A 24160-nucleotide genomic window follows, 5' to 3' on the forward strand; every position below is an offset into this window, starting at 1 on the left:
TTGCCGTATCGAATACAAGTTGCTCTTGTTGCGATTTTTCCTCCATTTTACCGTTTTTGTATTCAATATACACACAATATTGCCATCTTTATCATAGATTGGCATACATTCTCTCACGCCTTGTTCCTGCGTTTGACGTTGTGACATCACTAACAATACTACAAAGATAAATCTTGCTTCGAATGATTTTGTGAAGGCCTATTTTTGCTTTGTTTTGTGTGTTATAGCAGGTACCCAAACTGAAATGTGAAAACAAACCTAGTTCTTGGTAATCTCTTGGTAGAGACGTGGAAATTCATGAAAACGAAAGAGATAGTCACTTCGTTCGGGGTGAATGATTTTCCTACCAAAACAAATTGATTTCTTGGAAGAGTTTTGACGATGATAACAACTGAACACTTTCTCAATTAACACTTTACAATTTGATAATAAGACATCGCTCGACAATTAAACATGCCGTGGACAGCTCAGCAAAGAAGTCGTTTGGTAACAGAGAAGGCAATTCTCGACAAGTTCTTTCCTGGTCATGTTAAATGGATTGATCCAACTGAAGATACGAAAGTAGAAGTGTCTCTTAACACAAACAATGGTAACAAGTATTGTTTGAGAGTGTATCTTAAGGAAGATGGTGAATCAAGCTCTGACTTTCCTAATTCTGTTCCAGATATGGTGAGCAATACTAAAACAAAGTGACTGGAAATTATTACATTAATTGATATAATGAAGAGAACTTCCATTTCTGTGATCTTGTGATAGCGATTCCGGTGTAGCACAACATGATCTTAAATGCCTCTACCGTTTTAAGGTTGTGTCTTCTTCACCAAATCCGATGCCGAAATGGGGCACTGGTGATAAAACGCACACATTGGGATATCGCGACGGATATTTAAAGATCTGTCACTACCGGTCGAGCAGATGGACAGATAAATCCACACTGTATGAAGTGATCATAAAAGGAAGGATTTGGCTGGAAGCTTATGAAGCACATTTGACGTCGGAGAATAAAGAAAAAAATATTTGTGATTTTCTTGGGGAAATGAAAGCATAACTATGTTTGAAAGAACGAAAGCAAAATCGTATGTATTTGAATTATTCTTCGCTGTATGACATAACTGGTAAATTTTCTTAAAGAAGGAAATGTTGTAGCAACATTTCATAACTATTGTAACAAATAGGCACAATCCCTCATGATATAATCTATGTTGTATGAAGCCAACATTAAAATTTTGTAATCACATTTTAATAAAAATGACAACAAACACTGCGCGCAAACATTTCTGTATCGACTCATTAAAAACTTTTCTTACATATTGACAAGTCATTACTCAATAGTAAGTCGTAAAACATCTTTACCAGTTATATGTATCATGTTTTTACCAGAACAGCTTGGCGAAAATTCGTTGCATTTATCCTCCTTCGAAATGAAAAAAATAAATATTTAACAACTACACGATCTTTCATTAATCAAATGTCCAAAACAGATAATCTTACCTTTCAACATTTTGTTTGATTATGGAGCCAAACGGTGTGGATTTTGGTCCTTGTGTGGGTCGGAAAATATTCTTTCCTTGGGGAGGATCTGACGAAGATTTCTTTGGTTGATATGGATTGTGTGAATGAGAAGGATACGTTTCAAAACATCCTGCTTTACATCCACCAATCTATGAACGAAACAGAGATAAATTGTTTCAGTGTATGTATGTGGTAATGAATCTACTATACAGTAAGATTGCTTCTAAGAGAAAATACAAATATTTAATACCTCTTTCCCAGGAGAGCTTTGTTTAAAAGGTTTTACAATATGTGGTTTTGGTTTGTTTTCTTTTAACGGTGGTAATGCTATATAAACGAAAACGTATATTAGTAAATTTATTAGATGAATGTACCAATTTCATTTAACAATCACTGCTTTAAACACCAATTCACAAATTTCTTACGCTTGTTTGTCTTGTACGGATTGCCATCAAAAAAAGCATTGGGATGTAAATTTAAGCGGAACGCTCCCCCTTTTCTCACTTTAATGCTTGTCTGTTGATCTTTCTAAAAAGAAACGTTTTTTATTAATGGTCCATAAAAAGGAAAAAACTGAGTTAGTTACAACAATAAAACTAGTGACAAACACTACACAAATAGTGACGTTGGTGCAACATGACTGTTAACACTGACGTTAGAATCTGGGAATGATATACGAGATAAAATCAATCAGCTTGTACGTCCAGATTTTATATATCTATAGATAATGTTAACTCCGGCAAAATGAATGTACAATGTAGAAGTAATGTTATATTTATAGTGCCCGTGTATTCAGGTGAGCTGCTTTCCAATAGAATTAAACAATAAATGATAAAAGATTTACAAATAATGCTGTACATTTCTAATTTCTTTGGCACGATCATAAGGGTCAGCAGTATACTTTGGAGTCTGACCAATGGTGACATTAATATAGCCAAAACCAGTTCCCTTTTTTGGTGGGTTGGTGATAAAATTTTTACCAGGTGATTGATATGATTTCTTATCTTTTTGTGCTGCACTGAATGCCTCTACGGGACCGCTAAAAGTTCCATAATGGTTACCAGCGCCAGATCTAGATATCAGAGAAAAATAATAAAATATTGTAAGGAAGAGGAGTGAAAAAAACGCAAGAATATTACGGTAATTTATCTCCACTGCTTGGGACAAAAGCATTAGCAAGATTAAGTTTGGATTGCTTAACACGTTCTTGTTGTCGTCTTTTTACAGGATCATTATAAGATTCTGCTTCCATAATCCTTGAGAATTCTTTTTCAAAGTAACCATCTTGGCGTGCCGATCTTGTTTTACTGCCACCAGGAAGCATTTGTTTACCTTTATGTGATAACTCATTGAAAACTAGATGGATAATTTAAAAGTTAGAACTCTTGTACGATTATATAAAAGAAGATGCTTAAACTAATTCTGTCGCATAAGAATCATTAAGAAATGACCAAGATTATGAACTTTACAAAGAAGTGAAAATTTCTCTACAATCTTTTGCTCGTAATATGTAGACTGTACATTTTAGGAAGAAAATGTTGTCTAGAAAGTGAACATGTGAGTCAGAAAAGTCATTAAAGTAAATTTAAGATTTTTATTAAAAATATGAAATTTGGCAAGAACATGAGGAATGTCTGAATGTCGCATAAGAACAAGGGTATCATCAACATAACGTCGGTAAAACTTAAGGACACCTGAGTTGATCAAATCAGTGACAATGATGTTTTCAAACTCAGTGAGAATTATATTAGCTAAAACGGGACCGAGAGAAGACCCCGTGGAAACCCCATCAAGTCGTTCATAAAGAATACCGTTGCAAGAAAATATAGTTTTAGTGCATGAATCAATAATAAGTTTTTTCAGTGTCGATTTTCGGATTGTGGTGTATAATATTTTGTTTGTAAATGCGATCTAGAACAATGTTGATGGTTTTACGCAAAGGCACGTTGGTGAAAAGATTTGTTTTGTTTTTACATATGCATTTTGTTTTACTTAAATTGTCTGCTTGTCCTGGTTACATAATGTAAATGAAAACTTAGCTGGGAGCCTTACCATTTTGTTTTCTTTTGTAAGGATCTCCAATGGATATGTAACCCATTTCACTGAACCAACCGACACGATTAAGATCATTTTTACCTTCTATCCCCATTTTGTGCCAAGATCAAACTCGTAATTTTCACAAAACGCTGAAACTTTGATTCTATGAAATGAAATGAAGAGTTGATAAAACTGTCTATTTCTGTTTATAAATGTGTTGTCATGGTTACTGTTTTATTCTCCTCAAATGCATTTTGTGAATTGTGATGAAAGTACAAACATAATTAACCTTTAAAATAAAGAAAGAGTTAAAAAATAATTTAAAACATGTAGAACCCTTACTATATACCACCTAATATGAGTAATTACATTAAATATTATTTTTTAAGTGTTTTGCATAATTTTATCCGTCGGGTGAATTTATATGAATGTCGTCGATGGAAATTAGTAATAAGGCGTAAATGACTAATATTGAATAAGAACTACAGGAAAGGAAGTTTAATAACATTTAAAGATTTAACGATGTTTGGTGGCGCTGGGCAGAATGTAGAGGAAAATAACGAGAGAAGAGATGTTAAAAAAGAGAAAGATAAAGGATATGTCGCTTTCCATTCTGACGATGATGATATAGGCGCTCAAGGAGATGGCGATAACTTAGCTGCCTCAAGTATAAGGTTTGTTTAAGTGTTCTTTCTAATAGTTTGTCTTTGTTTTCATTGAAATTTAGCTTGTGAAGACAAAATTTAGGTTAACTGATTTTAAATTCAGGCCGAAAAACAAGAAAAGCAAGAAGGACAAAAGCAGGAAAGAATCAAAAAGTCGGACAAAACATACAAGAAAACAGGAAAAATCGAGCAAGGTGGACAAGGAAAAAGTTAAAGAAAAGGATAAAAAAAAAGAAAAGAAGAGTGAAGCCTTTCATAAACACCAGCAAAGTCAGTTTAATATTTTCATTTAAATTAGTAGGTGATACAATGTTTGTACCTTAATAATAAATGTTTTCTTTTATCATTACTTAGCATTACCAGTGTTTGGTGTTAGTTTACATGAAGCTGTGAAGCGTAGTATGTTACCTGATGGTGTTCAAATACCTCGTATCATACGAGAATGTATCATGGAAATCGAAGATAAGGGTCAGTGTTTTTACTTTAATGTTGTTGCAATATATGTTATGTAAACATTTTTGTTTCAAAGGCAGGTTTGTCTCAAGAAGGAATATATCGTTTATCTGGTGTAAAATCAAAGATCGAGATGCTTAAAGACATTTATAATCAAGGTAATATGTAGAATTTGTATTATGTAACGTGAGATGGATGAGTTTTGACATTTTATCATAAAAACTTGTTAACAAGTTGAATTTTATTTTAAATTGAAAGAAACAACATTGTCAACTCTCTTTTAAAGGAAAAACTGTCGATCTTGATGATTTTGAGCCAAACATTTTGGCTGGACTAATAAAGCTTTTCATACGAGAGTTAACTGATACTCTTTTACCTGATGAAGTTGCTCAAAAGTTTGAAGATGCTGCAGGTGTGAGTTTGTGCAGTTGAATTTGTCTTGCTACATATGACATGACTACGATTTCTTGTTTTCTTGTGTTGCAGCAATGCCTAGTCGTTCAGAGAAAATAAATCAGTTCAAGGAGTTAATTTTAGAATTGCCAGCACCAAATAGGACACTTTTATCTTGGTTAATGGTTCATATGCTTCATGTCTTACAAAAGGTGTAATAATGTCTGCTTTTTTCTATTTATTTTATTTAATGACTTTATAGACTGGTTACAGTGTCAACATATGATACATGTCAAACATGTGTAATGTTTGGTGAAATGAAATTTTCTTAATTTGGATTTCATGAATATTATAAAACATAATAAAGTAAATGGTTTGAACCCGGGGGTATCGTTACATGTTTGTAGATGTAGATCGTCCAGGTTGGTATAGTCCTGAGAAGGACTATTTTTGTTGTTGTTGACTGACATTTCAACAACCTTAGCGGTAGTCATCTTCAGAGTCAAATGAGGAGTAAATGTGAGGTTAGCCGTATTTGTTAGGGTTACCGTAAGAACCAGATAACAAATACGGCTAACCTGACATTGACTCCTTATTTGACTCTGAAGATGACTACCGCTAAGGTTGTCGAAACGTCAGTCAACAACAACAAAAACAGTCCTTCTCAAGACTATACCAACCTGGACGATCTACATTTACAAACATATTACAAAACATAATGTGTGGCAGAATTGAAAATTAAAATCTCATTTTCTACTTTTAGGGAGCTGAGAATAAGATGTCTGTTCAAAATATTGGTATAGTTTTACATCCAACAACAGGAATTTCGCAGCCAGTTTTAAATGTTTTTTTAAATAACATAGCTGCATTGTTTGGTGACACAGAATTGACAAGGTGAAGTTGTAAAATGTACTCATGTTGTCAAGCTCATTTGTTTATAATGTATCTTTGTGTTATATTTCTGTTGTGATTTGTTTTGTATTTGTTTTAGATACAAACAAATGGTTAAGGCAGAAGTTGATTTTTCTACATTATCAAGCCCAGAGTACGGACCTATTGTCAAGAATATTTATGTGATGGATATGTTTGAAGATAATTTTTTTATACATTGTTCGTGGTATTTATACATAAAATTTTCATTTAGAGAAATATTGGCAGAGTTGACTCATCAAGAGGTCATTCTCTCTAAACTCCATGAAGATATGGAGAAGGGAGCACCTGATGAGGTACATAATTATGATAAAATTGTAAATCAATTTGAATTGATTTATCAGTGTAAATAACAGTAACAATACATGCATGATGCTGTTGTCAAAATAAGTTTTTACGTAAGTTTCATTATCTTTGTGTATGATCTTTGTGTGTCTTTGTTAGACTGAAGATAAAGATGAGGAATTGTGGGAAGTACAAAGACTAGTGACAATGTTAAAAAGAAAGGTTATTTATGTGCCTATCCTATTTGAAATTTGTTGATGGAGGACGTCGAAGATGATGTATTGTCTGTCTTTAGCTACGTGACGCACGACGCAAACAAAAGGAAAAAGTTGTTGAAGAGCAGAAGAAACAGGAAGAAAATAAACCACCCGCTCAAGAAACTATCGACGAAGGTTTTTGTAAAGAATTTATCGTTGTTTTCAACTAGAATTCAGCATTCTGCCGCTGAATGAACAAGTGCAACCAATTTTTATATATCTTGCTCTCTGTCTTGTAGAAATTCTCAAACGGTTACAACTTGAAGAAATGGAACTACGTTTTCAAGAAGAGGTTTACATTATCAGTTTGCAGACATGAAACAGTCTTCTTTTTGATTACGATTCTTCTTGTTGTCTTTCTTGTTTTAATAATTTGTGCTTTTTATAGGAATTGTTAGAGCAACGCGAACAACTAGAAAAACGAATCCAAAATGAGAAAAACGAAATAAAACGACTCGAGGTTTTGTTTTTCACGACAAAAAGTTGTTCTTTTCAATTGTTCACTTTATTTTCTTATTTAAAAAAATAGGAAGAAATAGCAGAGTTGACCGAAACGCGAGGAAATAATTCACCCGAATTAACTTCAGATCACAACTCATCATCAGGATCTGAAGGTAGTGAAAGTGTATCCTTTATCATGAATATTGTTAGCTTTAACTAGTGCGCTGGGAAATGTTGCTTGTTTACGTAAAGTATTTGAGGATTTTTTGTCCCAGTTTTCACATCTTTTTCAAATGAAAACAACCCAGTAATGTTGTGATTAGCCTTAATTTTATAAGGAGGATGAAAGCGAATTGGAGGAAATAATGAATGATCTTGTTCAAAGCAACAAAGAACTTGAGGTACTTTGAACTTCCCTTATGATCCTTTCATAGTCCCTCTGGTTTTCATAGTTATCCGTTTGCTTATTTTTAAAGGAAAAAAATGAGGAATTATTTAAACAGATCCATGATGAACAAGATGCTTGTTTGAAACTCAAAGTTCAAATTAAAATGATGACGGCTACGTCGAAATTAGACTCCTAAAGAAGTGGGGATCACAGTTTCCACTTGGTTCGATATGTGGAAGTTTGATTTATTCTATTCTTATTAAAACAACGAAAGTCGAGATAGTTAGGTGTATATAGTGATTAAACACTGTACTTTGAATAAGTCACGTACGTAATGTTAATAAGTGTGAAGATATTCGTCTATTATTTATGAAGAATTTTAACTTCTTTATCCTCCTCTATGTTATTGATTCCAGTTTTCTCTAATTGTACGATGTCTATAAATGATGTCAGTTTTCTACAATGAAATGATGTCAGTTTTCTACAATGAAATGATGTCAGTTTTCTACAATGAAATGATGTCAGTTTTCTACAATGAAATGATGTCAGTTTTCTACAATGAAATGATGTCAGTTTTCTACAATGAAATGATGTCAGTTTTCTACAATAAAATGATGTCAGTTTTCTCCTGTGAAATGATGTCAGTTTTCACCTGTGAAATGATGTCAGTTTTCTACAATGAAATGATGTCAGTTTTCTCAATAAAATGATGTCAGTTTTCTCAATTGATGTCAGTTTTCTCCTGTGAAATGATGTCAGTTTTCCCCTGTGAAATGATGTCAGTTTTCTCGTTTTCCCTGTGAAATGATGTCAGTTTTCTCGTTTTCCCCTGTGAAATGATGTCAGTTTTCTCGTTTTCCCCTGTGAAATGATGTCAGTTTTCTCGTTTTCTCTTGTGAAATGATGTCAGTTTTCTCGTTTTCTCCTGTGAAAGTACTGAAACGAATTGATTCATTAATCTCCATGACATAGTGAGCTGTGCCATGGCTATGACGTCATCATTCTAGCAACATGGCGGCCAAGGTAAGTAAAGTTAGATCTTGAATTTTAATGGTCTAACGCTTTTCTGCAAATGCAGTTCTTTATTTCTATCTTATCTTCTTCCTTTCATGCTTATTAGACGTATACTGTACTTATATTGGATACTGGACCTGCTATGTGTCATGCAAGACCTGGTGCAGATGAAACCCCCTTGGAAACCTCTTTAAAAGCCATCAAATTGATCCTTGCAAGAAAGGTAATGCCTCCTTGCAAGAAAGGTAATGCTAGGTAGTGTTTAGTAGAAAAACTTTTCTTAAGAATACATTAGAATTTGTTCAATTTTTTATTGAAATCTAGCAATATTTTTCAACATATAAATCTTTTTTCACACTTCTTAGATGTTCACGTCACCAAAAGATGAAGTGGCCATAGTGCTATTTGGCACTGAGGGTAATTTTGATTAAAAAATATAATTACTCAGCTATCATAAGCTTTTCAATAGATTATAAATACAACACATTCTTATTTATGGTAGAAACTGATAATGAGTTAGCAGATGATACAGGTGGCTATAAACATGTGAAAGTTATGAAGACATTTGCCTGCCCAGATTTAGAGCTACTACACAAAGTTCATAACAGCATTGCTCCAGGTATTGAAAATTTCATAAATTATTATAATTTTTCATAAATTTCCAAACATCACATTGAATCTAATAAATCGTCCATCATCACTTTACCTTTCCATAAATCTTAACTTTTAGGAAATCAAGATGCTGACTGTATCCTTAGTAGCCAATTTTCTTTCTCTGTTTTTATCAATTGTAGCTTTGATAGCTCCTTTAAAGCTCTTTTAGTTATTCTACATAGTTATTCTACATAGTATTTATGAAAATTCATAGTTTTCTCTTAGCCAAATACATCAGTTGTGGATGCTATTGTTATTGGTGCTCATCTTCTCAACGAAGCAACTCTGTAAGAAATTTGATGGTTTTTTTACTTTCACTTATATATAATGTATCAATATATATCATTGTTTTCTTCCATAGGGGCAAAAAAGTTACAGAAAGAAATATTGTTATGTTTTCAAACCTTGGCTCACCATTTGGTAATGATGGTATAGAAACTATTTTAGAGGGAATGAAAAACCTTGAAGTAAACTTTACTATTGTGTGAGTTTTAAGTATGTCAATGAAGATCTGTACCATTTATTTTTTTATAATTTCCAATTCAAATGGTTATAGTTGGTTTAATGAAACATTTCTTTAGTGGACCTGACCTTCACAGTGAAGACAATGATGACAAGCCAACAGACACCATGCTGTCATGTGATGCCAAGACATCTCAACAGGTTATTATACTGTACCAAGATATGACTGTGGCAATGCAGTTAGACTTCATTATCTCACAAGAGAAATTGTTGAAAACAGATTATAAAGAAGTTCTCCTTGTTTGTAAAACTTATCTAAAATGTAAACAATTGTTTCAAAGAACTTTTTTCACTTCAGGATGGTTACTGATTACTGCCATAAATACGTATTTGCTAAAGAATTAATCCATTATCATATAATACTCAACCAGCAGGAGTAAATGGTTGAACCATTTTTCTCATCTCAACTATTTGATGTTACAAATCCCTAGTTTAAGTCAGCATTAACACAAGGCACTAGCTACATTGACAAATGGTTACTGTAACATTGGATTATTCCTAGAAACTAGCCACATGAACCAATGGTAACTGTAACATTTCATTATTTCTAGAAACTAGGTGAAGAATTTATGAAGCGTATTTTATTTGAGGTTGAAGGACAATCATTTACCTTTAGGTAAATCATTTCATTTATTTGCCAGATATTTAACCTTTGCATTATTTTTTTGACTAATTTTGCTCAATCGTCCTTTCAGTGATATTTTACAAATGTTAACTTTTGTTGAGCAAAAAGCCATTCGACAAACTACCGTTTTTCGTGGTCCCTTACAAATTGGTTCCAATATTAAAATCAATGTTTATGGCTACATCAGGGTAATTTAATTTATAATAACTTATGAGTTGTGGTTGTATTAAGACCTATGAATCAAGTTTCTATGAAAACATGCATTTTGTTATAAGTATGGTTACATTTGGTTAATGAGTTTTTGATTAAGTCATTTTACTACAATAAATTCTTGAATATTTGGTGCAATAAAATGATAACTGTGTTTTCTTTGTGTAATAAGGTAAAAGAACTAAAGCCAGATGCTTGGAAAAAATTATCTGCACCAGCCGAAGCATCACCTGAGCCTGGATCAATGGGTGTTGTAACTCAGCGGTCGTATCATCGAAACGACGATGACGACGATGATACAGAGGTGGTTAAGGACGATCTGGCAAAAGGTTCTTCTTCCTTTATCATATTTATAGCATTTTAGAATATTTATAGAAACTGTTTGAAGATTTCTTCTCACTTCAAATATCTGAGATTGTAATGATCGGTATTTTAACATTTATCGAGTGAAGGTTTCTTTATCTTAAGCACATCCTTTATTTCATTGACATGGTGTAATTATGTTAATAATTGCATCTATAGTATCACGAGTTTCATTTTAATTTTATAGCCTACCGTTACGGAAGAACGCTTGTACCGTTTTTAAAAATCGATGAAAAAAGTATGAAGCTTGAGGCGGATAAATGTCTTGAAGTTCTTTGTTTCACTCCTTCGTCTTGTGTAAGTTAAAACCGTCACAGTTGGTCGTAAAGCAAAATTAAAAAGGAAAAGTTAAATTTTTTAATGCTGTAGCAGCAGAATTCATAAATATTTTTGCTGCAGGTAAAACGATATCAATATATGGGTGATAGTGTTGTCGCTTTTGTACCTCAACCTGAGGATAATGTAAGTTTCAAATTTTTAAAATTTTACAATTTAATTTAACCTCACTAGCACTGATATTTTAAAGTTTACTCTAGGCTGCTGCTGTCGCGCTGTCAGCCATCATACGGGCTTTGTATGAGTCAGATAAGGTTGCGATTGTTAGATATGTGTTCAGAAACAAGGCTGTACCAAAGGTTGGCTTTCTTCGTCCGCATATCAAGAGAAACTACGAGGTATTACCGTAGCTATATGTCAATTTAAAGTTATCAGTGTTTCATGTAGCTCAAAAATAACAGTTTATAATTTTCCTCGCAAAAGTTGAAAGTTTATTGCTTTCAATGATACGACGTAAAACTCGTTATTTATCCATTATTCACGAGAAATGAGTTGCGTTTTGTGTTATCAGAAAGTTCTGTAGGTTAGATTATACATTCCAACGCTAATGTTTATGATATAATATATGATTATAGTATGTTATATGAGGAAATTTTTATTTTTCAGTGTTTGTTGTACACAACTTTGCCGTTCGCTGAAGATATTAGACACTTCAAATTTACTTCTTTACCTTCAAGCTTTAAACATGAACCGAAGGGTATTGTTGAAGAAAATTCTAACACAATTCTTGTTACCTTTAAATGTGACAAAAAAATAAGAGCTTACTGTTTCTTTTAGAAAAACAAATGGAAGCCGTTGATGATTTTATAGAAAATTTAATTTTAAGTAAAGCCAACAGGTATTGTATCTCTTACGTCGAATTTTTATGAAGCTATGTGGAATTTGCTACTGTTTTTAAATTTCAAAGTGATGAAAATGATGGTGAAGACGAGGAATTGCTCAAACCAAAAACTCTATAATCCTTATCGACAACGACTACTGCAGGTATGAAATTGGTTGGGAATGTTCTTATGACGTTTCAACCAGTAATTTATTATTTTTCGGATATGAAAAAGTAAGTTTGTGGCAACCTTGGGATAAATCATGTTTCATTTTATAAAGTGTATCATTCATCGCTCGTTATATCCTGATGAGTCACTTCCTGAGTTTGACGAGGCCATTGAAAGGTACGACGATAATAAGATGATAATTCTTCATGATTGGTAGGTTTCTGACTGTGACTTATTTCTGTCTTGTCCCGTTTTATACAAACCTTACAGTTTGCTTAAACAACCTGATGATATTGTTGCATCAGCAGCTCCCTGTCTTCAAAAGTTAAAGGTGTGTACAATATGAACATATACGTCCTCTTTGGAAGAAAATGTCAATACGTATACGAATTTCTGGTTTATTGAATACACCAGGCTTTGTTGCTTGGATGAAAACAATTTCTTTATATTTTAAAGACTGTCTTTCCACTTCGTGTTGTTGTAAATGACAAGAACAAAATGACGACGGATAATGTTTTTAAATCAAAGTATGATCTTTAAACGCATTAACGAATGATGTGTGTAAAATGATTACTTTCTCAACGTTGTTTTTCCAGTATTGATCTTGGCTTGGATGATGAAGAACATGAAATAAAACGCCAAAAACTTTCTTCTGACGAAAAGGCAGCAGCATCAATGAATGACCTAAACCCTCTGAAAGTAACGAAGGTTGACTTATAGAGATTTCTCCTACGACGTCATGTAAGGAAATTATATTCTTATATTTGCCTCTCTTGTACTACTGCATTAAAGGTGGGAACTGTGGATCCTGTTGGGGATTTTATGCATCTGGTTGGTCTTAAAGAGGCTAATACTTTCGATGAAGGTAAGTACAAATTAATATTTCTCATTGATTTCGTTGTTATTGAGAGCAAAATTGTGCATCACTGATGAAATTTTTCTCTTTATCAGCATCACAACAGTTGAAAGATCGTATTCAGGAGTTTATATTGGATTCTTTTAAAGATGAACTTTATCCCAAAGCCATATCATGTATCCATGCTTTAAGAAAGGAATCCATTAAGGTAGACACAGTATCTTCATTCTCTCGTTTAATTCACAAGCTCCTACTTAAATAAAATTTACGAATCTCCAATTTCCTGTTGCAAGGCGATGGAAGCTGAGAAGTTTAATGCATTTTTGTATGATTTGAAAACCAAACTGTCTGAGAAAACGTCGTTTTGGCTACGCTTAAAAGAAGGTTAACTGTGATTTGTCGCTCATATTTATGAATGACACGAATTTAATACTTATATTCTTACTTAAATGACAGAAAATATCTCTCTTATCAATTCTGGCGAATGCTCCACAGTAAATGTTAGCATAAAAACAGCAAACTTGGTAGGATAAATTGATTTAGTCGAATCGTTTTATTTATTTAAAGAATTTATAAAAACTTAAACTTCTTGTGTTTTTTCTAAAGTTCATTCACGATAATCATGGAAAGAACGATCTTGTAGACGAGGAAATGGAAGATGTTGATGATTTGGTAAGAAATAATGACATTCAAAAGTGCCTTGCATTTGGAAATGCGATTGAATTATTAGTAGAAGTTTTACGGAAACAATGAACAATTTCAATTAATAACAGAAGACAGCAGCTTCTTTGTATTTCTCTCCTATTATTTATTTTCCAAGAATATTTTTTAATCGTTTCTTCTCTCACTAATTTGTAATATTTAACAGTTGGAAACAATCGGGCGATGAAGTCAGTTAAGGAGCACAGAAAATGAAGAAAGGTCATCTTGTCGTTCAGCATCCAAATAGAAAATGGATAGCGATATTTTTCGTTTCGATATTCCCATGTAAGTCGTGTTCATCACCATGGTCACCATTTCTTGGACCGTGAAGACTGGGGCTAGCATGTGGTATCCGGAACATGTTTAGTAAAAGGAAATTTCTGAGTTACATTGCATGTTCATATTTATTTTCACGTTGCATGTTCGTTAAAGTAATCAGTAAGTTGAAATTTAGAATTAGGACATTTAAAAGAGGGAGACACCACGAAAAGGACTTGTCTACATATATAGGTATTTATGTTGCATATATGTGTATGTATGTATGTGGATATATGTGAATAATATAATAGCACGTCATCATATTGTTTCGAATACTATAAAATAGCGTCTTTATTTACATGAATGATGAAGTTTATTGTCAGCAAAGACTCCCACGTCAAATTAACATACTAAAAGACAATCAAGAAATGTTTGTGCACAGTCGAAGGACACGTCACCTAGGCGGTAGAGGAGTTGCTTTTACGGAATACATGTACGCATTACTGCAAAATTGATCGCTTTTCAAATAGAAAAGTTGTCGAATAAGTTCATTATGTTTCGACATTTGTTCATCTTGATTCTAATTCAGTGTTTTTCGATTTTGTTTGCGGAATTTCCTCCAAAGTTTGAAAATGACGCTTCTAGCGAACCAGTAAATAACTTGAAACCATTTGGTCATCACCGTCCCCCAGATGGTCCTGTTGTTGAAGAACACGGTTTCTTACATCCAAGAACATTCTGGGAAAAATATGTCAAGATTCATAAACCAATGGTATTCAGAGGTGCTGTTTATAAAAGTCCTGCTATTTACTTGTGGAATGATCAATATCTTGTTGATAAATTTGGAGATCTAGATGTGATCTTAGAAGTTAAACGTGAGAACCGTAATAAAGTGCCAAAGAGGATGAACATTAGTTCGTTTATTGAGAAGTATAAAACTAATGATATATATGCTGTATCACTTTTACCAGATCCCATGAGGGATGATGTACAGGTTAGTGTTGTGTGTTTTAAATCCTAAAATATGATAGAAAGAACTCTGAAACAGGATATTCCATTACAAGCATGTGGACGACTTCCTGTTGTAAAAAATCTGTTTTATATTAAACCTTCCAGGTGCCAACATGTGTGATGTGTGGGTCATTTCGAGATTTTATGCACGAGACAAACTTTTGGATGAGTTCTGGGGGAACAAGATCAGTTATTCACTATGATGCTGATGAAAATCTTCACTGTATTATTAATGGAAGCAAAGACTTCATTATGGCTGAAAAAAAATACAAAAAGTATATTCCATTTTTTTCAAAGGTATTGGTTTGATATGTCACCATAATAAAACCAATCAAGAAATTGAACAAGAATTTTTCTTTTCTTCAGAAAGCACATAGTGGTTCTGGTTTTTCAAATCTTGATCCTGATGCCATAGACTTGGTGAAGTATCCAGACATGGCCAAAATCCGGTGGACATATACTACACTGTATCCTGGAGATTGTCTTTACATTCCTTCAAGTAATCATATTTCAGTTTTAAATGTTGCATTCTTGCATTACTCGTCATCCAATATGTACCTGCAAAATGATCCATCACATAATTATAAATTTCTGCAAAAAAAAACTTTTTCTTAATAGCTTTTTTGCGTCATTTAGATTACTTGCATCAAGTGCGTGCCCACAACCGAACAATTTCTGCTACATTGCTATTTACTGCTGATATTGACCATAAATTTAAAGACACAGACTGCAAGGACACGACTTTCATCTATACACCCCTGAGTGCCATTGATGTACATTGGACGTACAATAAGGGTGACCGCACCGTTGACATGGGTTACATGAATGTTGAAGTCTTACGTACTAGTGTATTGGAAGGTATTGATGAAATGAAAAAAGATACTGTCAGTTTTGAAGACTTTACTGATGGTTATTCAATGCTGGATAGTGAAAGAGAGGAAACGGAAGAGGTAATATAGTTTATGTTTATCTTTGCATAATGATAAAAGAAATTACAGAATGCGTCATTTTTTTTATCATTTTGATTTTCAAATTCAACCAACATTTTCTATGGTCTTATTTTTTATAGTATAAGGAAAAAGTCAAGATGATATTTACCAAATTGTTTGATGTTGGTATTGATAAAAAAGTGACAAGACAACAAATCAAGAATTTGCCCAGGGAAAAATGGAAATTTCTTGCTCGAATGATTGATTCTCCTCATGGACCTGTTAAAGATGAGGAAGAAGTTGTTAAAGAAGAGGAAAAAGTTGTTAAAGAAGAGGAAAATGTTGTTAAAGATGAGGAAAAAGTTGTTAAAGAAGAGGAAAAAGTTGTTAAAGACGAAGAAAAAGTTGTTAAAGAAGAGGAAAAAGTTGTTAAAGATGAGGAAGAAGTTGTTAAAGATGAGGAAAAAGTTGTTAAAGACGAGGAAAAAGTTGTTAAAAATGAATTGTAAAGACTAACAAAACTTTTTCAAGTCATGCAGTCTTTTGAGGGCAATTAATGAGTGTTTTTGTGAATTGTAATTGATAGTCAATTGGAATTCATGGAATTGTAGCATAGTTGATTTTTCTTTCAATAGATTAACAATTTCATAATAAAATATCATAACAAAAGTGAAAACCTTACCCTTTGAGGTAAATTGGTTGATCATTGTACAACTAACCATGTCAGTGATGATCTATAATTACTATACATGATGGTGGTCACATTACAACCTAATATTCCCTTAGTAGCTGTTGAAAGTAGCTCGTTAAAGCACATGCAGATGTAAAAAGGGTGTGATTTTCAAAGACCCAGAATTAAGGCTTGTTTAATTATTCATAAAATCTGTAATGGTTTATGTTGTTGTCGTTCGTTGGTATCTTCACACGTGAATGAGTGACTACCGTCCATGCATTGACATTTTTGGTTTTGTTCTTGAAGGAAGGCGTCCTTGGCAGAAAGTAAAATGTCATGTGAAACTAGAAACGAATGTTTTGTCCATAGAACTTGAGACAAATCCTGTTTTAAATGTGTCTTTTATATTTTGCGAAAATTATTATGTCGTTATACAACAATTGAACAGCATTTAAAATGATTTTGTGAACCACTCTGTTATAATTAAAATGGCGAGTCTACAAATTTTAGTTCTGCTACGTTATTTCGATAATTATCATTATTCGTTTCTTTAGATATCTATGGTTTTTTAATTAGTGAATGCGTAAATAGAAGAGTGCAGAATACTCCATTATTCATTATCGTCAGAAGATCCATTTGTGTGAGATATACCATTTACATCACTTTTAGTGATGTACATGGAGCTACTCTGCTCATTATTATGTTTAAAAAAATTTTGGGGAATTCATACTATCCCAATAAAAACAATTGTCTGTATATAACCAGTAACTATATTGTTTGCTTGTGATGAAAACAGAAAACTCTTCTTTTTAGTTATCTCTGTTGCCAAAAAGATGTAAAAAAAGCACAAAGGCACTGGCACGGACCATTTTAATTTACTTGCATGAAGTAGTTCAAAATTTTTCAAAATGGCGAACACAAAAGACTTAATAAAACCTCAAAGAAAACGGGGTAGATTTACAAGACTTGAATATCCTTTTCCTGTGCCCGAGCAACGAGTTGATGATGAAACTAAATGGTTTTATTACGAAGGATTTTTAAGAGGAAACTCGATAATTGTGGAGAATATTGGTGAACTAAATTTTTTGTACAGAATGGCAAGTTGTATTCTATATAGTGTATCGATCATTTGACGAGAATTTTCTATTATGTGAATGAATTTTCATGAATATGTGATTATACTGTTTATTTTTGTTTAGGGATTCTTTGGCAAAGGTATTTTATCAAGAAGCAAACCGGAGCATGAAAAGTTTTCGGATATTTCACAACTAGCTTTTTCAAACTCGGAGAGGTTGAGGAGATTGCCACCTCACGAACGCAGGATTCGACAATCTAAGTTTCGAAAATTTAGAAAAGAAAGGTAAAGGAATAGTTAGGTTTACGAATTGTCATGCTCATGTATCTGCTGCTGCCTTGTGTTTTGTAATTAATGGATTTTAGCATGTCTAACGTTTTCATTACAGCAAAACTTTTGTTGTATTTTTCGCGTAAGTAAAAACTTCACATTTTCCAAGTCGTTTGATTAATTTAGTGCATAATCTCTTAGATACAAACAGCATTGGAAATGGAGTAGTTTGATGAAGAATGATGTACTAAATGTACAGAATGAAGATGCATTCTTGTATCATGAAGAAGATCCAGAAACAGATGAGGATCATGAGGACATTGAGAGGATAGAGAAGTGTAATGATGATGATGCTGATGATGTAAGGATAGATGATGTACTTCGAGAAATAATTAATAAGAGAAGTGATGATACACAGGTAAATACAAAGGATAAAGACAGGACATCAAAAGTTTTATTAAAGGGACATATATATTGCCATTCTCTCAATAAAATCCACCTTTTCGACGGTAAAGACACGATGTCAAAAATACGACGTCAAATTGCAAAATTCGAACAATCAAATGTCGGATATAGTATTGTTTATGTAGAAAAATTGCAATGGTTAGGTGACGCTTTTGACTATGGGGCATTTGGGGATCTGATTTTAACTATTCAGAACAATTATTATAAAGGCATAACAGTTCATTATTAACTATTTTCCGTTTGAAAAAAGCGTAACAATTGAAGGAAAGCTTGAATACTGGCATGCTGTCGCGCTGATGACTTTTTAGTAAGGATTGTTACGGGCCTTTACGGCGTGACTTAAGAATATCCAGTACGGATTCCAGCTGCATAAAGCGCTAAAATGCAAGCCATGCAAATTTTTGAACTGTTATTTTTATTGCATGTAGATTTCGCTGTCTTATAATCACTAATCACTATTATTATTATTGATGGATGAAATCTCCCTAAAACTGGCTTTTCAGATTCATTTACAAGCTACTTGTACGTAAAAATGGAATTTTAAACTGTAGCTATAAATTTAAACATATGAAGATGACTACCGCTAAGGTTGTCGAGTCGTCAGTCAACATCAACAACAACAGTCCTTCTCTTATGAACATTTGTTTATTGTGATCAAAGGCAGTGATGAATCTCATCTGGAATCTCATGATACATCGAATCATAAATATCATAAAAATAATAGTTAAAAAAATTTATATCCTTTTCTTTGCTCAATGCAACTAAAATCAGGTCTTGATATTTTTTTGAAAGGGTGGTTTCTTACAACGAAATGCATATTACATGCATTTACGTAATAAATTGGACGGCTGTCTCTATGCGATCAAAAGAAGTCCTTTAATCCAAAAAGTGTTTTGTTTAATCGCAAAATTACTCGAGAAGTGAAGTTGCTTTCTGGACTGAATCATGAAAATATTGTTAAATAGAAAGAAATTTACTGTCCAAAATGAATCAAAATTTTATAACGTAAGTGTTGCAAGCGAGGTTCAATTTAAAAGATACAAATGGCTTGGCTTATTAAATGTTATCTTTGTAAAAACTATTGATAAAAAAGTAGATTTTACCTGTTTCCCATGAAGCCCGTGAGGGCTTTTGTTCATTATGAGAGAGTTATGAGAAATTTACATTGTAAAAGATAACCAGTAAAAAGCGTATAAACATGCTTAGGGTTGGTTTAAATTATAAATCAAAAATGCAGAAGTTGTTTGCACCTTTGCAATATCCTTGGTTGTTCTTTTATGAGAAGAAGTCTTGTAAAAGATAAAATTCGAAAACAAAAAACCCCGTTTTCGGGCCATGCTTCCCGATACCTTGTTAATCTTAAGGAACTAGAACGCCGCATGTTAACGTTTCGGTAGGAGATTTCGGCCCCTCCACGCTATCCTACTTGGGAGATGCCAAAGCAAGCTTCCGCCCATCAGACCCCGAGATCACCTGCGATAGGCTTTGCTCGGGGTACGCAGGGAGAGTGCGGTCGCCACCGAAGTGTGGGCCCTAAGCCACTGCATACATATCGCACCCAGCTTCCACTGCTAGTTGGCATCTACTATATGAAGTTTTAGCTTTATATATATATACACAAATTCAAGGGCTTACGAAAGTTGTGGTATAATTAAAGTCACTACTGCGCATGCTCAGATGATTTCTTTGATAATTTGCGACTAAGTGAGCTAATTGCCACGAAAGTAGTGCAAGTACATATAGTTAGTCGTTGCCATGACTATGAATAATTAGTTGAGTGGACTGCGCATGCTCAAGCGCATTCGCAGATGATTTATCCATTAAATTGTTACTAAACATGATATTTACTTCAAAATTGGCGCTAGTAGATGCAATTGGTTGATGCCGTGACCATGAACGTGTGCAGCTGGTCAAGTCGACTGTGCATGCTCAAGCAGACTACGCATGCGCAGATAATTTATCTGAAAATTCGTGACTGAGCGGAGCCAATTACTCCATGATTGATACTAGTACATCCAGTTGGTCGTTGCCATGACTATGAACTTAGAGAGTTGGTGGAGTTGACTACGCATGCTTATATCAATTCTTAATTAATTTGTGACAGAGCAAGCTCTGAAATTGGTGCTTGTAAATGTGCTGAGCAAGTTTTCAATCATACATGTTTGTCTTCTTAAGCTTGTTTTGACAAATGCATATCAAACTCATCAACATTTTGTTACGCCGCTCGTAGTATCCGTGACAATGTTAGAGATGTTTTAATTTTTCTCCATAACTTTTTATCTGCATATTGCCTGTCATATCCAAGCCTTTCTTTGATTTGACGGACAAATTGTTTTCATTCACTCTTACACCTTTTGCCTTTAAAATTAGTCGTTCTTTATTTATAAAATAAGATTTACAAATGTCCCAAGAGCATCTTCTTTTTATTTTATTGCCACTATTCTACATATACAATACTATGTCTAATTTTTGTAATTTGATTTCGTATTTTCGAGAGGTGTGTTTACCCTCGGAAAGTGGGTTCTTTTGATCATGACTCTAAAATTTTAGGATGTTAAGCTGGGAAAACATGATCCATATAAGATTTTTGAGTTTCTTCAGTTGACTCTTGAGGAAGCATTTTTCCTCAGCTATGGACTTGGCTGTCTCACTGTCTTTTTAAGTGAACAAGTAAGTTGTTTCTTTGTGCTTTTGGGGCGTGTAAACTTTCAAACTTGTTAACATCGGTTGCTTTTTCTGTAAATCTGGATTTTTTATGCCAAGAATGAAACACATGAAAGAGACAGTGTTTGCTTGCCTCTGATACGTCTCAATCTTTTTCACCTCATCCTTCATGTCTTTCGTTGATTACTGGTTTATGATAAATTTTAGAAACTGTCTCTCTCTGCAATGTGGTCGGAATTCTGTCAACGTAGTGCAAACTTTCTTAGGAATTATGTAGCCTATCATTATTATCGCAGTAAAGGTTGGGTACCTCATACAGGTCTTAAGTATGGTGCTGATCTGGGTATGTAACTGAATGTTTAACATTGATATGCATTGAAGTCATGCATCCAAGTTAAGTTTTATCGTTTTGCATTTAGTTCTCTATAAGAAAGGTATGCCATTTTTTCACTCAAGGTAATGCTCTTTTTTTGTAATCAGATTTGAACTTTAGGAATTTCACTACATTTTCGTTTTTCAATATTTTTAATATGAAGCTTTGCTGTATCAACGAGGCTAGTCGACGAGAAAGGGGACCCATTTAAAACGGATGAAAACATTTCCTGTGGTGAAGAATGGACATGGAAACATTTGATTTCTTTGAATCGTTTGAATGAACATGTTGGCAAGGTGAGTTGAACATTTTATTTTCAATATTGAAAATGTTGAAAAATTCTTTTTCCTTTAAATATTTTATTTCTTTTTGAAGGAGTTGCTTCTCTGTTCGATTACTCTGCCATCAGGTATGGATTTGTGTAAACTAGGAGTTCACGTTAATGTGAAAGAATTTGTTGTTTTTGCAGTTAGGAGTATGTTTGTATAGTTATGAGTATGTTTGTATAGTTAGGAGTATGTTTGTATAGTTAGGAGTATGTTTGTATAGTTAGGAGCATGTTTGAATGGTTAGGAGCATGTTTGTATTGTTAGGAGTATGTTTGTATAGTTAGGAGTATGTTTGTATAGTTAGGAGTATGTTTGTATAGTTAGGAGCATGTTTGTATTGTTAACGATGATTTTTCAATCCTTCGAATCATGTCAACTGTCAATCATCTTCTTTCAAATAATTCCATTTGCTTGTTTCCAGGTATTTCATCAGCAGAAATGAATGGACCAAATCTTTTAAGATCATGCAAAGTTCAGGTAAACATCAATAAAGGACTGCAGTCTCGTATGTGTTTGATTTTCATGCAATATTTTTTTCGTTTAAGGAAATGATCTTACGACGTTGGATACCAAAGAAAAATCGTGAACGATAAATAAACATTGATACTTTCTCATGGATTACATTTGTCCATATATTGACGAAGCTCAGGGAACCGCAATAGTTTGATGAACGGGGGAGGGGATATAGAAATATTCTTATATTCATATGTTGTTATCCGTAATCACAGCTAATTTTGGTACAATATTCACATATGAATATTAGTCTTCTCCACCAAATTATCGATCTTTTTCGGTCCCTGTGTGTGAGAAAACGCTAAAAGGATAAAACTGTTTTGATATAATTGTTTTGCTCTGTTTTGATCTTGCTGTAACTTGTCTCAATTGATGTCATGATATACGCCTGCCTGGAATATGTTCAAACAGCTTCAACCTTGAATATTTGATGTGTTTTTCACTCGTAATCACGTGTTCCATCATATACGATGCAACCAAAATTAGAGCGAGATCAGTGCACTCGAATCAACTACACTATTTACGAATTTCCAAGTACGTAGAAAGATTGATGGTTGGAGAGGCTCATTCTTATATACGCATATTATAATAAGCTAAAAAATGGATTTTAAAGGAATTTAAATACGTCATATCAACGATCTATGAATTTTATATTGCCCCCCTCGTTTATGGATCTTCTTTAAGACTGTGACTGGTTATGCTTCGGGTAAAGAAGCCAATTATTAAAAGTCAACTTGACTGACTTGACCGTTATTGACAGTATCAAAATAATATTATGTTACATGTATATTCAAGAACATTGACAAATGCAAAATATAATTGGATCATAAGACACGTTTGTATTCTTTCAAAGAATACTGTAAGAATTACATTTTATACGCTATTATTTCTTTGGATTTTGTCTTTCTTTTAGCTGCCGAACCCTAACTGCAAATAGGACCATGATCTCAATTATTACACAATCTTTTGCAAATTTTATGTAACTCACATGAGGTGCTTGCGGTATTTTATTCCTGCCAGTCGTCCAAAGCTAGCCAACTTGTAAAGCTGTCATTTTGTGAGCGTACGATATCTTAAGAAAATGCCGTTCTTTCCTTGGAGAAAAGCATTCTTCAATTCTTTATTATTCATGGTCTTGGTGGGATATTGTGCTCACGGAGTTTCCATTAGTAATGTGTTAAATGACAATGGTAAATGCTTTTACATCTATTAAGGCAAGGACATAGAGTCCTTGTTTCTTATGGTCAGTTTTATTCCAAATACCATGAAATACGATGTTTATCTTTTTTAGTATGCTCAGACTGGGACGATAGATGTTTCAGTTGGGCAACAAGATGGGAATGCCAAAGAAATCCAAACTACATGCATGTATTTTGCAAAGAGTCCTGTGGCTTGTGTGGAGGTGAAGGAACAAATCGTCATTTCAAATAAACGTTTTAACAACTAATATTTTCTAATAATAAACTTAGAATGTACAAATGTTGCAAAGGATGACAAGTGCTTTGATTGGGCGATTGCTGGCGAATGTAACAAAAATCCAAATTACATGATGGTGAAATGCAAAAAGGCTTGTACAGCTTGTTGTTAAGGTCGGTGTGTAATTTCTGCTTTATTCATAAAGCTCTAGACGAATAAAATACATATTATTCTCTGTTTATTTAGTTCCAGACTCGGGTTTAGAAGAATGCCAACTGCTAAAAGAAAAGTTCATAGAACAAAGTCGCATTTTACTTATTTCTTGATTAACATCAGTGTGGAAATATCTTTAGAAATTTCTTTCTAAGCTCTTCGTATTTGTAATGAATTGTTTTAATCATTAAAAACGTATTGAAACTGGGTGAAACAGCTTTAACCTTCGTATTTGACTTGTTAATCACTCGTATTATTCATGTTCAAACATGTAACCAAAACTGTGAATGAAATTACTGAAAACAAAACCAAATAACTCTAACTTTGCATTTTTAAAAT

The 24160-nt window shown here is 33.4% G+C and overlaps 6 protein-coding genes across 9 annotated transcripts; 5 read left to right on the forward strand and 1 right to left on the reverse strand.

Annotated features, from left to right (window-relative positions):
- Positions 1-406: 406 nt before the first annotated feature.
- Positions 407-1344, forward strand: LOC124448187. Its single transcript, XM_046999199.1, has 2 exons — positions 407-669; positions 806-1344. The coding sequence occupies exons 1-2, from the start codon at positions 454-456 to the stop codon at positions 1046-1048; spliced, it is 459 nt and encodes a 152-aa protein (XP_046855155.1). The 5' UTR covers positions 407-453; the 3' UTR covers positions 1049-1344.
- LOC124448177 (UPF0602 protein C4orf47 homolog) lies at positions 1219-19428 on the reverse strand. The gene is made up of 8 exons (XM_046999191.1): positions 19417-19428; positions 3565-3751; positions 2652-2868; positions 2371-2584; positions 1938-2040; positions 1763-1839; positions 1492-1661; positions 1219-1414 (listed from the first exon to the last, which is right to left on the reverse strand). The coding sequence occupies exons 2-8, from the start codon at positions 3659-3661 to the stop codon at positions 1366-1368; spliced, it is 927 nt and encodes a 308-aa protein (XP_046855147.1). The 5' UTR covers positions 3662-3751; positions 19417-19428; the 3' UTR covers positions 1219-1365.
- On the forward strand, positions 3933-7997 carry LOC124448128 (ralA-binding protein 1-like). 4 transcript variants are annotated; one of them, XM_046999147.1, is made up of 16 exons: positions 3933-4223; positions 4318-4484; positions 4569-4682; positions 4748-4825; positions 4954-5079; positions 5154-5272; positions 5824-5857; positions 5924-5954; positions 6052-6286; positions 6435-6497; positions 6571-6667; positions 6772-6824; positions 6921-6992; positions 7062-7157; positions 7312-7374; positions 7450-7997. In XM_046999147.1, exons 1-16 carry the CDS (start codon positions 4072-4074, stop codon positions 7555-7557), a joined length of 1608 nt encoding a protein of 535 aa, XP_046855103.1. In that variant the 5' UTR covers positions 3933-4071; the 3' UTR covers positions 7558-7997. The 4 variants fall into 4 exon arrangements, with proteins under 4 accessions (XP_046855103.1, XP_046855095.1, XP_046855110.1 ...); XM_046999154.1 differs by having other exon boundaries at positions 3934-4223; positions 5824-5954; positions 6052-6105; positions 6205-6286; positions 7450-7877; XM_046999139.1 differs by having other exon boundaries at positions 5824-5954.
- Positions 8289-14254, forward strand: LOC124433360 (X-ray repair cross-complementing protein 5-like). The gene is made up of 27 exons (XM_046983120.1): positions 8289-8384; positions 8482-8598; positions 8741-8792; positions 8878-8994; positions 9106-9123; positions 9268-9316; positions 9391-9513; positions 9611-9692; positions 10103-10167; positions 10247-10364; positions 10559-10715; positions 10937-11046; positions 11149-11211; positions 11286-11423; positions 11692-11782; positions 11863-11928; positions 11993-12069; positions 12187-12251; positions 12345-12405; positions 12531-12601; positions 12671-12782; positions 12867-12939; positions 13026-13138; positions 13224-13314; positions 13387-13454; positions 13537-13602; positions 13799-14254. Exons 1-27 carry the CDS (start codon positions 8373-8375, stop codon positions 13817-13819), a joined length of 2196 nt encoding a protein of 731 aa, XP_046839076.1. The 5' UTR covers positions 8289-8372; the 3' UTR covers positions 13820-14254.
- On the forward strand, positions 14232-16506 carry LOC124448156 (bifunctional peptidase and arginyl-hydroxylase JMJD5-like). The gene is made up of 5 exons (XM_046999172.1): positions 14232-14884; positions 15007-15198; positions 15268-15400; positions 15538-15851; positions 15971-16506. Exons 1-5 carry the CDS (start codon positions 14444-14446, stop codon positions 16337-16339), a joined length of 1449 nt encoding a protein of 482 aa, XP_046855128.1. The 5' UTR covers positions 14232-14443; the 3' UTR covers positions 16340-16506.
- On the forward strand, positions 17409-24035 carry LOC124448166 (tRNA-splicing endonuclease subunit Sen2-like). Its single transcript, XM_046999180.1, has 13 exons — positions 17409-17600; positions 17703-17863; positions 18050-18266; positions 20864-20983; positions 21185-21320; positions 21397-21433; positions 21514-21646; positions 21726-21759; positions 22101-22156; positions 22225-23382; positions 23484-23594; positions 23662-23781; positions 23855-24035. The coding sequence occupies exons 1-10, from the start codon at positions 17412-17414 to the stop codon at positions 22270-22272; spliced, it is 1131 nt and encodes a 376-aa protein (XP_046855136.1). The 5' UTR covers positions 17409-17411; the 3' UTR covers positions 22273-23382; positions 23484-23594; positions 23662-23781; positions 23855-24035.
- The last annotated feature ends 125 nt before the right edge of the window (positions 24036-24160 follow it).

Source organism: Xenia sp. Carnegie-2017, unplaced genomic scaffold (assembly GCF_021976095.1).
Source record: "Xenia sp. Carnegie-2017 unplaced genomic scaffold, XeniaSp_v1 HiC_scaffold_13, whole genome shotgun sequence".
Taxonomy (NCBI): domain Eukaryota; kingdom Metazoa; phylum Cnidaria; class Anthozoa; order Malacalcyonacea; family Xeniidae; genus Xenia; species Xenia sp. Carnegie-2017.

What these genes read in the sequence shown, in the direction of transcription:
- LOC124448166 (XM_046999180.1), top strand. Translation starts at nt 17,412, where the DNA reads ATGGCGAACACAAAAGACTTAATAAAACCTCAAAGAAAACGGGGTAGA. An exon ending in TAAATTTTTTGTACAGAATG is followed by an intron (nt 17,601 to 17,702) that starts GCAAGTTGTATT and finishes ATTTTTGTTTAG; the next exon opens with GGATTCTTTGGCAAAGGTAT. An exon ending in ATGCCATTTTTTCACTCAAG is followed by an intron (nt 21,434 to 21,513) that starts GTAATGCTCTTT and finishes TTTAATATGAAG; the next exon opens with CTTTGCTGTATCAACGAGGC.
- LOC124448128 (XM_046999139.1), top strand. Translation starts at nt 4,072, where the DNA reads ATGTTTGGTGGCGCTGGGCAGAATGTAGAGGAAAATAACGAGAGAAGA. An exon ending in CATGGAAATCGAAGATAAGG is followed by an intron (nt 4,683 to 4,747) that starts GTCAGTGTTTTT and finishes TTTCAAAGGCAG; the next exon opens with GTTTGTCTCAAGAAGGAATA. An exon ending in AGAAGGGAGCACCTGATGAG is followed by an intron (nt 6,287 to 6,434) that starts GTACATAATTAT and finishes TGTCTTTGTTAG; the next exon opens with ACTGAAGATAAAGATGAGGA.
- LOC124448177 (XM_046999191.1), bottom strand. Translation starts at nt 3,661, where the DNA reads ATGGGGATAGAAGGTAAAAATGATCTTAATCGTGTCGGTTGGTTCAGT. An exon ending in AGCAGTGGAGATAAATTACC is followed by an intron (nt 2,585 to 2,651) that starts GTAATATTCTTG and finishes TCTGATATCTAG; the next exon opens with ATCTGGCGCTGGTAACCATT. An exon ending in AAAGCTCTCCTGGGAAAGAG is followed by an intron (nt 1,662 to 1,762) that starts GTATTAAATATT and finishes TTTCGTTCATAG; the next exon opens with ATTGGTGGATGTAAAGCAGG.
- LOC124433360 (XM_046983120.1), top strand. An exon ending in GAAGTAAACTTTACTATTGT is followed by an intron (nt 9,514 to 9,610) that starts GTGAGTTTTAAG and finishes ACATTTCTTTAG; the next exon opens with TGGACCTGACCTTCACAGTG. An exon ending in ATATCAAGAGAAACTACGAG is followed by an intron (nt 11,424 to 11,691) that starts GTATTACCGTAG and finishes TTTATTTTTCAG; the next exon opens with TGTTTGTTGTACACAACTTT.
- LOC124448187 (XM_046999199.1), top strand. Translation starts at nt 454, where the DNA reads ATGCCGTGGACAGCTCAGCAAAGAAGTCGTTTGGTAACAGAGAAGGCA. An exon ending in CTAATTCTGTTCCAGATATG is followed by an intron (nt 670 to 805) that starts GTGAGCAATACT and finishes TACCGTTTTAAG; the next exon opens with GTTGTGTCTTCTTCACCAAA.
- LOC124448156 (XM_046999172.1), top strand. Translation starts at nt 14,444, where the DNA reads ATGTTTCGACATTTGTTCATCTTGATTCTAATTCAGTGTTTTTCGATT. An exon ending in CCATGAGGGATGATGTACAG is followed by an intron (nt 14,885 to 15,006) that starts GTTAGTGTTGTG and finishes TAAACCTTCCAG; the next exon opens with GTGCCAACATGTGTGATGTG. An exon ending in AAAGAGAGGAAACGGAAGAG is followed by an intron (nt 15,852 to 15,970) that starts GTAATATAGTTT and finishes TATTTTTTATAG; the next exon opens with TATAAGGAAAAAGTCAAGAT.